This window comes from Folsomia candida, unplaced genomic scaffold (genome assembly GCF_002217175.1).
Source record: "Folsomia candida strain VU population unplaced genomic scaffold, ASM221717v1 Fcan01_Sc002, whole genome shotgun sequence".
In the NCBI taxonomy this organism is placed as follows: Eukaryota; Metazoa; Arthropoda; class Collembola; order Entomobryomorpha; family Isotomidae; genus Folsomia; species Folsomia candida.
In genome coordinates this window covers 5443830-5457665 of record NW_019091194.1, presented here as the reverse complement: position 1 = coordinate 5457665, position 13836 = coordinate 5443830, and the positions used below count along the sequence as shown (strand labels likewise).

The 13836-nt window shown below is 37.5% G+C and overlaps 4 protein-coding genes across 4 annotated transcripts; 3 read left to right on the top strand and 1 right to left on the bottom strand.

Annotated features, from left to right (window-relative positions):
• The first annotated feature begins 298 nt into the window (after window positions 1-298).
• LOC110844963 lies at window positions 299-1978 on the top strand. The gene is made up of 4 exons (XM_022091304.2): window positions 299-1440; window positions 1510-1617; window positions 1715-1786; window positions 1848-1978. Exons 1-4 carry the CDS (start codon window positions 1237-1239, stop codon window positions 1887-1889), a joined length of 426 nt encoding a protein of 141 aa, XP_021946996.1. The 5' UTR covers window positions 299-1236; the 3' UTR covers window positions 1890-1978.
• Window positions 1979-2529: 551 nt separating this feature from the next.
• On the bottom strand, window positions 2530-8095 carry LOC110843061 (heat shock 70 kDa protein 4L). Its single transcript, XM_022088976.2, has 11 exons — window positions 7347-8095; window positions 6951-7275; window positions 6633-6866; window positions 6238-6559; window positions 5828-6083; window positions 5633-5760; window positions 5441-5568; window positions 3909-4052; window positions 3723-3839; window positions 3424-3657; window positions 2530-3106 (listed from the first exon to the last, which is right to left on the bottom strand). Exons 1-11 carry the CDS (start codon window positions 7451-7453, stop codon window positions 2639-2641), a joined length of 2463 nt encoding a protein of 820 aa, XP_021944668.1. The 5' UTR covers window positions 7454-8095; the 3' UTR covers window positions 2530-2638.
• Window positions 8096-8609: 514 nt separating this feature from the next.
• On the top strand, window positions 8610-10333 carry LOC110844531 (phosphatidylinositol/phosphatidylcholine transfer protein SFH2). Its single transcript, XM_022090752.2, has 7 exons — window positions 8610-8872; window positions 8942-9029; window positions 9095-9138; window positions 9207-9321; window positions 9400-9606; window positions 9696-9773; window positions 9842-10333. The coding sequence occupies exons 1-7, from the start codon at window positions 8750-8752 to the stop codon at window positions 10009-10011; spliced, it is 825 nt and encodes a 274-aa protein (XP_021946444.1). The 5' UTR covers window positions 8610-8749; the 3' UTR covers window positions 10012-10333.
• A 1542-nt stretch (window positions 10334-11875) lies between these two features.
• LOC110844134 (UPF0676 protein C1494.01) lies at window positions 11876-13719 on the top strand. Its single transcript, XM_022090266.2, has 4 exons — window positions 11876-12353; window positions 12425-12549; window positions 12623-13145; window positions 13338-13719. The coding sequence occupies exons 1-4, from the start codon at window positions 12183-12185 to the stop codon at window positions 13554-13556; spliced, it is 1038 nt and encodes a 345-aa protein (XP_021945958.1). The 5' UTR covers window positions 11876-12182; the 3' UTR covers window positions 13557-13719.
• Window positions 13720-13836: the final 117 nt, after the last annotated feature.

The window sequence follows — 13836 nt, the reverse complement described above, 5'->3', positions numbered from 1 at the left end:
ATCACGTTGAATTTTTGAACTCGCAATATATTATGACGAAACGTTCATGCAGTTGAAGAAATAGGTTGCATATCTAAATCACACAATATCTTGCAAAAATATATATATGTACATATGTACATACTAGGCCCAGGCTAAATGCTAGTAGCTAAGTATATTACTCCTCCTGGAGTTTATGATTCACCAATTGCAGAATATTTATTTTAAATAGAGGAAAATTCAATTCTATTAAATATTAGTGGAATACTTAACATAAGCAGAATTAGTTCCATGTACGATGTACCTATCGTGCAGAATACGATATACAAGAGCAATTTTCTAATACAAGAAACAACTTCTAATTACTCTGTTCTGTTCTGTTCAATCTTTAACGTCTGCGGTATATGATATGTGAGCCACATCGTTTCCAATACCAAGACAGGGATAAATACTGACATCAACAACTACAAGGAAAGGTATAGTTAGGGCTGGCATGTCTGGTTTACTAGGATAGGTACTGTAGAGGAAAGGGGGTAATTATTGAAATTGAAAATTGGGGTGGACGGTGAAACAGGATAGGATGTAAATAAGGAGATATTCAAACTATCTTAGGATTTGGCCAGACAATCCTATGCAGATTATCTGCCGGCACCGAACAGTAATTTGTATTTCCATACCAGTTCGTTCCACATTTTTGCTGCATAATACAACTCAAGAGGAATCGAACTCTCGGCTTTTTGAGTCATGACACTGATGGTCAAGCCTCTAAGCCAAGACGGCAGGCCGAATACTCACATGAGCAAGGTCCGGAAAAATTCACCAGTCATTCAATAAATAGAACCATCTGCATAATTATACAAATTGGCCTCTTCAGGTTTGTCTGAACAACTGCTGATCTTAACTTAAGCAATTATTACACTAGATGCTACTTTAATTTTTCGTTGTGTTCAAAGTTTTCTACGACCATTCAAAGTCCAGGCAGATTAATACTGTTTGCAGGTTTTGTGTACTTGACCATGAACTTGTATTAGATTTCGTTGTTACCTACTCCATGAGTAAGTATTAAAGGTCCAAAGTTCGAGATGTTTTGATTATTTGACTTTTGGTCACTGTTGTGTGACAAGTCCAGTATTATTACAAACAAATTTCTTGGAAACCTTCCTATATAAACCTGCGAGATTTTCGCTTCATCTGTATTATTCACTTAAAAAATTCTTACAATTAGTTGTTCCCACCCTCACAGCAGCAGAATTAATAATGGCCAAATTTTTCACCTTTTTTGCCATTTTCGCCTTTTACATTTTTGAAACAACAATAGCTCAAAGTCAAGCGTATCCTAATTACATCCAACAAGACATCAAATGGACTCGTGCCATTAATGCAAAACTTTGCTCGCCTAATGGACATCATGAAGCCATTGCCCAGCAATTTTACGCTTGCTACAACGAGGGCATCGTTCCCGTAAGCACAATTTCGGAGAATTTAATACTTTTTTTAACATTTGCTTAACAAATATTTTTCAACGTCCAGGGTGCAAATCAATATACCGCATGTCAAAACTCTATTTACGGAGTGCAATTGAACAATGTGAGAAATATTGGTGTTGTTTGTGCCGCTGGAAACGATAAATTACGAAAGGTACGCAAACTGACCATTTTTTTAACCATGCAATTTCTTGAGTTTACTTAATCTTGGGTGTTAAATGACCTATTTATATTTAACCGATCGATTTTAGTACGCTGCGTGCATCGTTACCAGACTCCACACTCAGAGCATCCGTGCTTCCGATTCGATCCACAAGTTGAACGTTAGTGAATTACGCATTTTATTTTAAATATTCAAATTTATGTGAGCAACTTTTCTTTCAGGTGTGCCAAGGAGGAGTTTTGGGTGTATTGCCACCATCATAATCAAAATTAGAAATGCTTAACAATTTGTGAAGGAGCAGTCTTGTTTAGAGATAAATGGGATGGGAATAAAAAGAAGTATTTATGAATGACTCTTCTTGTACTTGCTTACAGTTTAATTGTTAATACCAACTAAAGATAAGCTATCACATAATACAAGAACATGCAGGACTTATCAAAATTGTGTGCGGCATGACTAGCAAGACCTTCACTTTGTATTGCAAGCTTTTGCCATGTCACAATTTCATCATTTCTCATTCGACTTCAGGGTTATTGTGATACATTCTCAGGCGTGGCTTTGTAACCAGGTCAGACCGGCGATTTTTAGAAATTGTATTAAGCTCAAATTTGGCACAGAGACCTATAATGGCTTCCAATGAAAAATATGAAGTGAACAAAATTCAACCAGACGGGCCCTAGCCTCAGACTCACCGATTTGTTGTTGTATGTAAATAGTCAGCTGAAATTTTTCATGGGGACTAAAAATGACTCATGAGTAGCAAGCAATTACATACGAGGTTGGAATTTATGGGAACCATAGCGATATGCGCCATCAATCCTATGTATATCACAAGTAATGCTTAGAAAATATTGATTTCGAAAATTTAGTGCAAAATAAGAATTGACGCTAATTAATGCAGGGTTTACTATAAAATATTCCAAATATTTAGTGGAATATAATCAAACAATTTGACTTTATTAATAAATCCTAGTTCAAGCTAAGCAAGCTGTAATAATAACATTAAGGTTGATTAATCAAGATCCATTTCTTTAGGTTGTTGATCTTCACTGGTGGGAGTATTTTTTCCTGCAGTTACATCCTCACCCGCACCCAAACTCTCGTCATTGGTATCAGCGGCATTGTTCTCCATAGGGGGAGGAGCTCTGTGTTCCGCCTTGGGCTTGTTCATCACTGGATGGACAACGCTCTCGAAGGATTTCCGCTGAAGAATTATTTCCATCGCGTTGATGGGCGAAGTCATATTCGGTTTGACGCTAAGGAGAATGTCTCGCGCGTGGTCGAGCCACTGTTGACTCTCTTGAATGGCATTTTTTAATTTGTCTACGTCAGAAGCTTCCAAGTGTTCATAGCCGGCTTCGTTGGCAAACTTCTTGTCAACAACTTTCCTGGCTTGTTGTATCGAGCCTTCGAGCTCACGGATCGCAGAAGGACGCTCATGGTGGTCGCGGTGACGTTCGAAGATGGGGTCCGTAGTTTTCTGGGAGCAATCAAAATATAAATGTTATGGTTTCTCTACTTTATAAAAAAGGACTAGCGTTTAAGCCCGTCTCCCGGCGGGCAAGAGCTTATTTGATTATCATGAAAATTGAGTGGGATTGTTTATAATTCCACAGAATTAATTTTTTATGGAATTATTGGCATTTACATATGTAATTAGCTGGAAATGTCTGTTTCGGGCCATTCGAAACTTAACTTTCTCCACTTTCACTTCCGTTTCGGAAAATTACTTTCACTTCCGTTGCAGACAAACATTTCCAGCTTATAATATAGATGATTAGCTTTTGAAATGCAAACCTTCAACTTTTCCAAGCGATCTTGGTAAACTTGTCGCTTTTCATCACTGCCATCTTCGTAGAGCCAATTTTCCAGAAAACTGAGCTCCTCGGACAGTTTAGACTTATCGCGCTCCTCAACAAATTGAGTCAAATCGGTATCCAGCTTGTCTCTCAGGAGGTAAACGTACTCTTCGAGACCGTTCTTGGCATCGATTCTCTCTTTCTCCCTCCTATCTTCAGCCATCATTTTACCCTAGGAGCAAGTATAATTTAGTAAGGACAGCTAATTACTATCGACGAACCATTTGACACACTCACCTCGGTTTCAGTCATAAGTTGAATGTCATATGGCGCATAGCCGTAAGAGTTTTGTTGGAAAGGAAGTTCGACAATTTCGTAAGACGTTTTGTTCTCCACGGGCACCTCTGTGTCCTCCTAAAGATATATTTTTTATAAAATGGCAATAATTGCAAAATTAGAATTTATTTATTAATGACCACGAACCTGGCTCAATGGTGTTTCAGCCTCCATTTCGGTATCCTGTTGCTTCGTGGCTGCTCCTTCTGACGGCGTTGCTACGAATGATTGTTCTTGTATCGTTTCCCCATTGGTCCCAGCATCTTGGGAGGTCTCCGTCTCCATCATTTCCTACATATTAAATCATCAATATCATTTAATAATGACATCAAAATCCCATTTAATAAAGACGTTTTCGTAACCATTGGGAAGCTAGTTTTGTAACCTTCTCCCCAACTTTATACAAACTTGGCGTTAATTGCATTTAATATAAACTAAACCTTAAAAAGGATTGCTTAGGTGAGACTGCGATTAAAAGGATGAAATAATCCCCTCCCTCCTCCCACACTGGGGAGAAGGTATTGGTAAGGTGAGCATCACCGCCCTGGGAATGATTCCTTAATTGTGCAAAAATTGTTAGAAGGCTGGTGTATCCCAATTTTGCACATCACATCACACCCCAAGAGTTAAACGCTGATTAATTGATTCTGGGATGTGTAATGAAATACATAAGCCCCGACTTACACTTCCAATAAAGATACGTAAAGTATTCGAGTTTAATTTAATTCTGACAAATTCTGTAATATATATACATGTGCATCAAAAAATATTTCTCCGTCATAGAATCATTCCCAGGGCGGTGATGCTCACCTTACCAATACCTTCTCCCCAGTGTGGGAGGAGGGAGGGGATTATTCCATCCTTTTAATCGCAGTCTCACCTAAGCAATCCTTTTTAAGGTTTAGTTTATTCTAAGCTTTTAATTGATAATCTTAGGGTAATAAGTTAGTAACGAAATCAATCAACCACACTGTAAAAAATCTGGTGGAGACATACATATATACTGGTATTGATTCGGTAATAACTTCCTACCGGATTATTAGTAGTTTGTTTATGTGTGGTAAATTTTCATTACTGCAATAGTACGGCAATGCTCATTATTACCATGCCGGTAGAATCATATATGTACTTTAGCAAGTAGTGATCAAATATCTCGTTTTAAAGAGTGCAACCATAATAATAATTTTTATTTTGATATTTTTCCAATTAATCCAAAGTGTTATTGAGTGAGTATTGCCATGAGACCAACCCCCTTAAGCTATTACTTCCTACCTTATGCAACACCAATTTTATGCCAAGGGGAAAACTTTTTCATTTCTCAACCGATTTTGTTCATCCCAATTTTAAATGAAAGGTAAGTGAATTTATCACATTATTTTAATGAAATGGCGATGATCACCCCATCCACATTTTTATAATAAGCCAAAAAGTGACCCTAGCGACGGTTTTTCCTGGATAACTAAACAAGCCGTAAGAAATCTGGACCGAGACAAAGCGATTATGATAAAGCACCATCATAAATGACTCTGGGTTTTTATCTGATCAAAATCGGTTGAGAAATGAAAAAGTTATGGCCAGTGGTCACTTTTCAGACCGTCATGGAATGCTTACTTCGGTATTTTTTTTCTGTAACCATAGCCTCACCTAAGAAAAAAATTGCCATGTTAAGAAACACTTACATCGGCACTCTTCAAATAAGCCGTGATTGCTTTGATACTGAAAATCCCATCCAAACTGATCCTGGCCTTGACTTTTAGCTTGACAGGGTCCCCATCAGGTGATTCGATATGCTTGATGCAATATTCGGCTGAGAAATTACTCACAAATAAACATTTTCCTGAATAATTAATTGTGGTCTGTAAAGTAATTACCGATTTCCTTCTGAGGGTAGGGCACATCACCCGAGTACGTGGCCGTAAACTTAAAACCATTCTTCTTATAGAAAGTCAAGAGGCGTGAGAAGGGCACGGGGTGGTACAGTGGGAACACTTCCACCATTCTGCGAGTTAATTCAAAAATGAAACCATGTCTATATTTACTAAATTATAATTTTAAAAAAAGCTCACCCGTCCTCCTGCAAACTCTCGTCCCACACAATTTTTATCGGGTACATTTGAACGTCCGAGATCTTAAAGTCTCGAATTTTGTATACAGGCGAAAGGATGGCGCATTGTAGGGCGCAACCTCGTGCAACAACCTCGTCCTGATTCAACGTCGTAGAGGGCGCCTTGTCAAACGTTTTTTCAATCAGAGCCTTGATCGACGGAATGCGAGACGATCCACCCACAATTTCCACAGCGTAGATGTCACTCGGCTGGAGATCTGGAAGGTTTCACAGTTGAATAACAATTTTTTTTTAATTCGACCTTTTAGAAATTTAACTAAAGTTCATTAAGCTTGATAACTAAAATTAGTCAGCTTAAAGACAAAGCTTACATAAATTACACTGTTTTAAAAGTAACTGTTTTCTACTCACTCGAAGACCGGAGACAATCCACCATCGTTTTCTCCACCCTCTGCAGCAAATTACTGCTCATTGCTTCAAAGTCGGCCCGGCACATGTTGCTCGTCACGTCCTTGTCGTCCATCAAGCACTCAATGTTCAACGGGAGCTTTGTCGCATTGGCTGACATTTGCTTCTTGATCTTTTCAATTTCCGTGAGAAGGCGGACGTAGGCGCGATGGTTGGTTTCGGGGTCAATCTTATACTTGACGCGAAACTCAGCGCAAAAATGGTCAGCGAGAACCTTATCAAAGTCACGACCACCCAAAAATGGATCCGCGGTCGAGGCCAAGATCTGCAAGAAAGAAATAATTAGCACTTGAGCAATTAATCCTCCATCCATAAGGATAAGGGTAAAAAGGATTTACATTCAATTTTCCCTTGTTAAAGGCACAAGTCCAGACTTGTAAGGAGGAGTGGCCACAATCCACGAAGACGACATTTCTTGGCTTGTCGGCCTCCTCTGGGAGGTCCTGCTTGTAAATACCGTACGTTAGGGACGTCGCCACCGTCTCATTCAGCAATCGAAGCACGTTAAATCCTGCCATTTGCGCAGCAGCGACCAATGCTCGGCGTTCCACATCCGTGAAGAAGGATGGAACCTTAATAATGATTAGTTTTAAATTTAATTAATTAATTTGCATTTATTGTCTAAAGTATAAAGGTTGTCGTGCTGAAGGTCTCACCGAAAAGACACAGTCGCTAATCCTGGTCTTCAAGCCTGCCTCTGTCGTCTCTTTCAGCTTGGTGAACAGCATAGCAGCAATCTGTTCCATGGAGAAAACACGTTCCTCGCCCAAATACCTAACCTGCACTGCAACCCCGCCACTCTGTGGATGTGCCACGACCTTAAAAGGCATCCGTTTGATTTCCTCTTGCACGTAAGGATCATCGAAACGACGTCCTAGGAAACGTTTAAAACTCCAAATCGTATTCTTGATGTTCGTCACAAGTTGATTTTTCGCCGCCACTCCGAGGATACGATTCTTCTCGCCGAACGCCACCGTCGACCTGGATAATTAGAATAATTAATTTAAAATCCTTGATTACGTCAGTATGTCGAATATGCCTTAAAAACTTACGCCGTAGCTCTCAAACTGTAATCATTGTCTACAGTTTCGATTCCACCAGCCCTCGCGACGGCGACGAAACATGACTCATTTCCAAAGTCTATTCCAATCACTGACATTTTCTTGATCAAGTCACCCACTCTCGTATCAGTTCTAGACGTTCTAGACCTTACTATTGTCGGTTAGTAAAATAATTTAAATAGTAACTTTAAATAAAAAGATGGTATTTAAAAAAGTGCAAGTAAAGTGTGAATGAGAATTGAGAAGACATGAGGCAGCAGACAGACAGAGGAAAATCTGGAAGCCACGTGAATAAAAGTCGGGTAGAGCTTGGGGCAGGAAGAGAATTTTGCATGATTTTCCGAACAAAAATTTATCTGGAAAAATGAGAAAATCGTCTGAAAAATGTTATTTAACAAATCTTTTTATTTAGTACATTTTTATGTGTTAAATTCCATCCGATTAGGACTTTACTATATAAACTATGCCATTGACCTGGAATTCCGCACAAATATGGCATGTTGATGCAGATCAATTCTGTTTATCAGCAGTGGTTGATTGGTACCTGGTTCAAGTGGTTCAGTAAGTTACCATTTGAAAGCCAAAACTGCCAAAATTTGATTCCATTTGTAAACTCTACATACATATAAGCTACATAACATTGTATTTTAAACATTTTATGACAAAAAGTTCAGTTTGAATAACTATGTTCCTTCCTATGACAAATTGATACTGTAGGAAACAAATACATTTTAAATTGAACATTAATAATAATAAATCATATTTACAATTTCCGCTACGTCCACATAATTATGCTGATTATAATTATTCATGCATCCCCACTACCTGTATGACTACGCCTATTTTACAACAATATATTTACCAAAAAGTAGTCGACAAAGTTTACTAAACTATCTTATTTGTTTGAAACAACATACATACCTGATGCATATCACATTGACACATTTCTTGCAAACCATAACCGCCTCTTAGACAAAGGAAATATCCCTTTATTACCTATTTATTAACTAGTAATTTCTTTTTACAGGGCGTTCTTGATCCATATTAGTCAACAATTTACAACAAAATAAGAGAATGTGGATAAAACTGGCCACTGGCCGCTACTACAGTAAAATTAGTGTATTAGACGAGGATGGGAATTAATATCATTCATATGTATTTACCAATCTAAGTGCAAATATGCATTTACAATATTTCTGCCCTTGATGAGTTACCACATAGCAAACCTGTCGTAATAAAATCTTGAATCAGTTATAGTCTCACTTGTCTTATTCGTCTTGTTCACTTGACATCATCACATCAGCAGCATTCACTATTCCTTAACGGATTACCAACTTGTATCAGTGATACTACTTGATCTCGGCTGTACAAATTCTTTTTTACAAAATTTCAAAATGCAGCTAATATTTTTAGTGGCGTTTTTATCTCTAAACTTTATGTCAACTTATTGTCAGCAAGATAAAATTGTGGAGGATGAATTATTGTTAACACTTGACGAAAAGAACGCATTGGGAAAGGTAATCTTATTATTATAAAAGTCCATACTATAAGTTACTAAAATGTCCTTTGAAAAATGTACTTTATAGTTTCAACAAGCTTTAAAGGACGATAAATTCTTGAATATAACAGAGCCTTACATGATGCAAGAAATTTACTTGATAAAATGGCTAAGAGGTGAGTTGCACGTGTCGTCGCAATATGTAATAAAACTCATATAATGTTTGATCTCTTATCAACAGCGGCACATCTCGACACGGCCAAAGCATACAATAATTACAGAATGGTATGAAAATCAATACTTTTGTTAGAAATCCTTACATGATAAATGTATCCACCAATTTAACCCCACAGAATATAAAATGGAGAAAAGAGAACAAAATGGACACAATTTTAACGGAAGACTTTGCCGTACAAATGGAGCACCTTCCAATTTTTATCGACGGTGAAGACAAAATGGGACGACCAAGTAAAACCCGGCTATTCAAAATTTAATTTCAAATTCTCACAAACTGTCACAACTTAATTTTTGTCCTATTTTTATCAGTTATCGCTGCGGACGCTGGTCAATGGGATGTGCGTCGTGGCGTTGTTTCCGGTTTACGTGACATGGCAACACGATTTCTCTATTACGTTATCGAAAAACAATATAAAAAGATTCGTGAAAAACAGTACAAGGGAGAAAATGTGACACAAATCCAGGTCATTGTTGACCTCAGCGGGTACAACCTAGTGCAACACGGGTGTTTAAACTGTAAGACAGAATTGTACATATGTGCAGATATTGGCCATGTTACATAAGTCATACGAGTTCATTCAATTTTAACATGACACATTTTGCAGGTATTCCGCTGTACATCAATTTCATTCGAAGTTTTGACCACTACCCATATCTGGCACATTCTATCATTGTTGTGAATGGTAAATTTACATACCAAGCCAAATTTGAAATTTGTTTACTGTAACCCGTGTACATTTATGAATTTTAGCACCTCCAGTCTTTGAAGCTGTTGCTGACTTGTTGAACCTTCGGCAACCACGAAGATTCCGCGTTCATATTTTTGGCAATAATAAAAGTGAATGGCACAAGTTTCTTTTGACTTTCATATCACCAAACCAGCTTCCAGTATTTTTGGGTGGAACAGCCGTTGAGAACTGAGTTACATGCAAGTATTAATATGTTTAGTAAACTTACTTAATTATCTAGCACATCCATAATTATTTATCTTTTAGAATGCCAATTTATTATAGCAAATGCTATATTTATAATAATTCTATGATTTGATCTGAAGTAATGCAGAATTACAAATATATATTCCCATTAAATATTCCTGAAAGCAGGCAAAGTATTATACAAATATTAATAGTATTTATAGAATTAGAAGAAACAGGAATGTCATATTGGAAAATGTTTAAGCAAAAAAGCGTACTATACATTTGATCCAGGTACAAATAAATACACAAGTATATTAACTATGTAAGTTTACCATTGACTGCACGCCACGTGCATAAATACATAAATTGAATTTTTGGTAAAGTTCTTGAGCTTGTATATTTCCATAAGATCACCATGTATGCGCACGAGTCAAATTGTGGTGGATATTACTGGATATGTATTTACAGTCTATTCGTAATTTTAATCCTAAGTATTTAACACATATTTGTGTACATTATGTACATAAATGCATAATAACATGATACAAATTGTCATCAAATTAAAGAACGTCCGGGAATGAATGGGAATGGTCTGAAAATGTGGTCATAAAATCACAATGAGTTATCGGAATTTTAAACTTTTTGCATATGTATAATACCAAATACGTACCTACATAATTTAATTAATAGCTAAGGCCGCCACACCCCCGTTGGCGACTAGTTCGATTTTCTTGCGAAGATTTTTCATTAAATTTTTTCCCGAAGTTTTTGCCACTTCCGAGGTGATTTTCTTCCATCGTCCTTTGAATTTTCGAAAGGTGTCAGGCACATCTTGAAGCCGGGAGTATACTGACTTAGAACGTGCCCAGAATTTTTCGATTGGGCGGAGTTGGGGTACATTAGGTGGGTTGATATCTTTTGGTACGAAATCAATATTTTTCTTTCTGAGGTACTCGGTCACTTTCTTTGCATAGTGACAAGTGGCGAGGTCAGGCCAAAACAAAACTTTATCATTTTTGTGAAACCTATTAATAAATGCTTCCAATCCAGCCTTGACGCAATTTTTCAGATAAATATCTTGATTGATATTCCCTTCGAGAACTACCGGGTCTGATACATGTCCGTGACTGGAGATGCATTGCCAAATGCAATATTTCTTTGGAAATTTGTCTTTTTTTCGTACTTTTTCTTCATAAGCCACTTCAGAGGGATCCGAGCTATGAAAAAAATGACGCCCTGGAAGATTTGAAGGGTCAACCGGAACATACGTTTCGTCATCCAGGATCACTACTTTTCCACGCATTTTCTTCAACAATTTTTGACAGCAATCCTTGATCCGACTTTCTTGTACGGGCTTGTAATTTGGTGCAGGTTTTTTGGTCCTTGCTTTGATTCCTAATTTATGGACCTTAATTTCCCCCAGGTAGCTTTTGGAAATTTTGACTTTCCTGGCAGCTACAGCTACTGACGTTGATGGCTTGGTTTTGAAATTTTTTTCAATTCTATTTTTCACTCGAGTGGTCGCTAGCTTCGCCGGACGACCAGCTGGCTTCTTGAATTGCACATTTTCGGAATCCTTGAACTTTTTTATGTAGGAATACACATTTGAACTTGGAATTCCTTCCTGCTTAAAAAAGTTCCAGGTCACCTTGGAGTCTCGGTTGGCTGTCGTGTTGTAGAACTCCATCACTCGTTTTGCTAACAGCTCCCTTTCAAACAAGCTTCTTCTACCCTTATCCATTTTTGAAATTTAAGAGTGATATACCAAATTGACCCTAATGAAGTGGGCTTTCAGAAATTTAAATTATTATAGTTCGCGGGTTTATTGATTTGTCAATATACTCGCTAGAGCGTGCATTCCCATTCATTCCCGGACGTTCTTTATTTACATCATCTGCTTCTCACTTTGACTCATTTATGATGTACATATACACAGTTATGTATGACAAGAGAATCTATCTCATATTAAATAGCACTTGTATAGTAAACGCCCACCAATTCATTATACCCTAAATATATTTTGACTATTTAGCTATTATCCAGTAAAAACGCAGATAACTAATTTTGAAAACTTTCTAATAACATTCCTTGAATCGTATGTGGGGACATTAAAATAATTAATAAAGCTGAATTTAGTTTTTCCACATAATTATCTAGTTTGCAATAAAAATAGCCATGCCTTCCCCTTCTCAATTTGTCATCATAGATTGTTCCCAAATTGATGGACAATATACTACAGATCTCGGAAATCAAGAAAATTTCCAAAAATTCGCACAGGACTTGGGAGATGGGCTCAGCTCAAGTGGATTCGTTTACTTTATAAACCATGGCGTGTCCTCAACAACAGTAATTTTATAAGCGATTCTCACTAGCTTATCGATACATAATTTTTTTAAAACTTTGTCTTCAAAATACAGTTTGAAGAGGTATTTCAACAATCCAAACAGTTTTTTGAACTGGACTCCGACATTAAGATAAAATACAAGAAAGTCGATCCTGCTAAAAACTTTCATGGTTATACTCCTCCCACTTCGGAAGAAATGTGAGTGCCGAACGTATGCATAACAAAATTAATTCCTCACAATACTTAACAAAATTATTTTTCTCATTTTCAGTGCAAACGAATCCAACAAGGCATCACGAGATTTCAAAGAATCGTTTAGTTTTGTGGGGAGAGAAATTTGTGGCGCAAATTACCCTTCAGAAACTCCACACCTTCGACAATCAGTCCTTAACTTTCACCACGCTATGAGCTCCTTCTCAAAGAAAGTCATGCTCGCACTCGGACTTTACTTGAAATTGGACGATCCAGAGTTTTTATTAAAGCATCACAAATCTTTGGATGGACTTCTCAATCCTGATATCCACCCCTGGATCGATATCCGAAGTAATAGTTATCTCGCGTTGGACGACGAGGAGATTGCATCACTTCCTGATGATGCATTGCGTCTGACCGAACATAGTGACTGGGGAACACTGACTTTTCTTCTTCAAGATAACGTTGGTGGGTTGGAAGCGAAAATTACTGATAAATGTGGTGATAATATCTGGGTCTCGGTGCCACCTATTGCTGGCTCAATACTGCTAAATTCCGGTTTGATGTTGGAGATGTGGTCTGGTGGTCGATTTCATGCAACGGTAGACTTCTTGCGACTATTATTAGGCGCTGTTCATAAACTTCGTAACGCTGCCTAACTATGGGAAGATAGGGATTTTTCCCTATCCTGCCCATACTGGCCAGCGTTACGAAGTTTACGAACAGCGCCTTATTAGTCATGTTTATACGCTTTATCTGTAATTAGTATGTAAATCAATGTCTTTAAATTATAGGCACACAGAGTTCGTTTGATTAAGGAACGTGCTAAAGAAGTGCGTCAAAGTCTTGCCTGGTTCGTGGCCCCTGATGGAGATACCAGAGTGAACATGTTGGTCGATAAGAAACAAGGGTATGTTTGGAGTCATACTTATCCTCCACCTGGAAATGAATCAGCAAGCGAATATTTTCAAGAGCGGATCAAAGGGATTTATGCTACGAGATATAAATACTAAATAAGAATGCACTTGGATTAATGCTTAGGGTTAAGATATGTATGTACATATCTTAGCGAGAGATAGCGGATTTAAAAATTCTCGTGGTACATAACAAGCAGTTGGTCTGATAAATAAATTGCTAATTTAAAATAAATATCTATGCAGTACTGCTTCAAATTTACTAATTGGAAAAATGGTAAAGAATGTGTCTCTGTTCAACATATTCGTCACTCATCAGTAATTTTTCATGTTATTTTTAATTTGGCATACTTGCATGACTGAAAGTTTCAAGTTATCT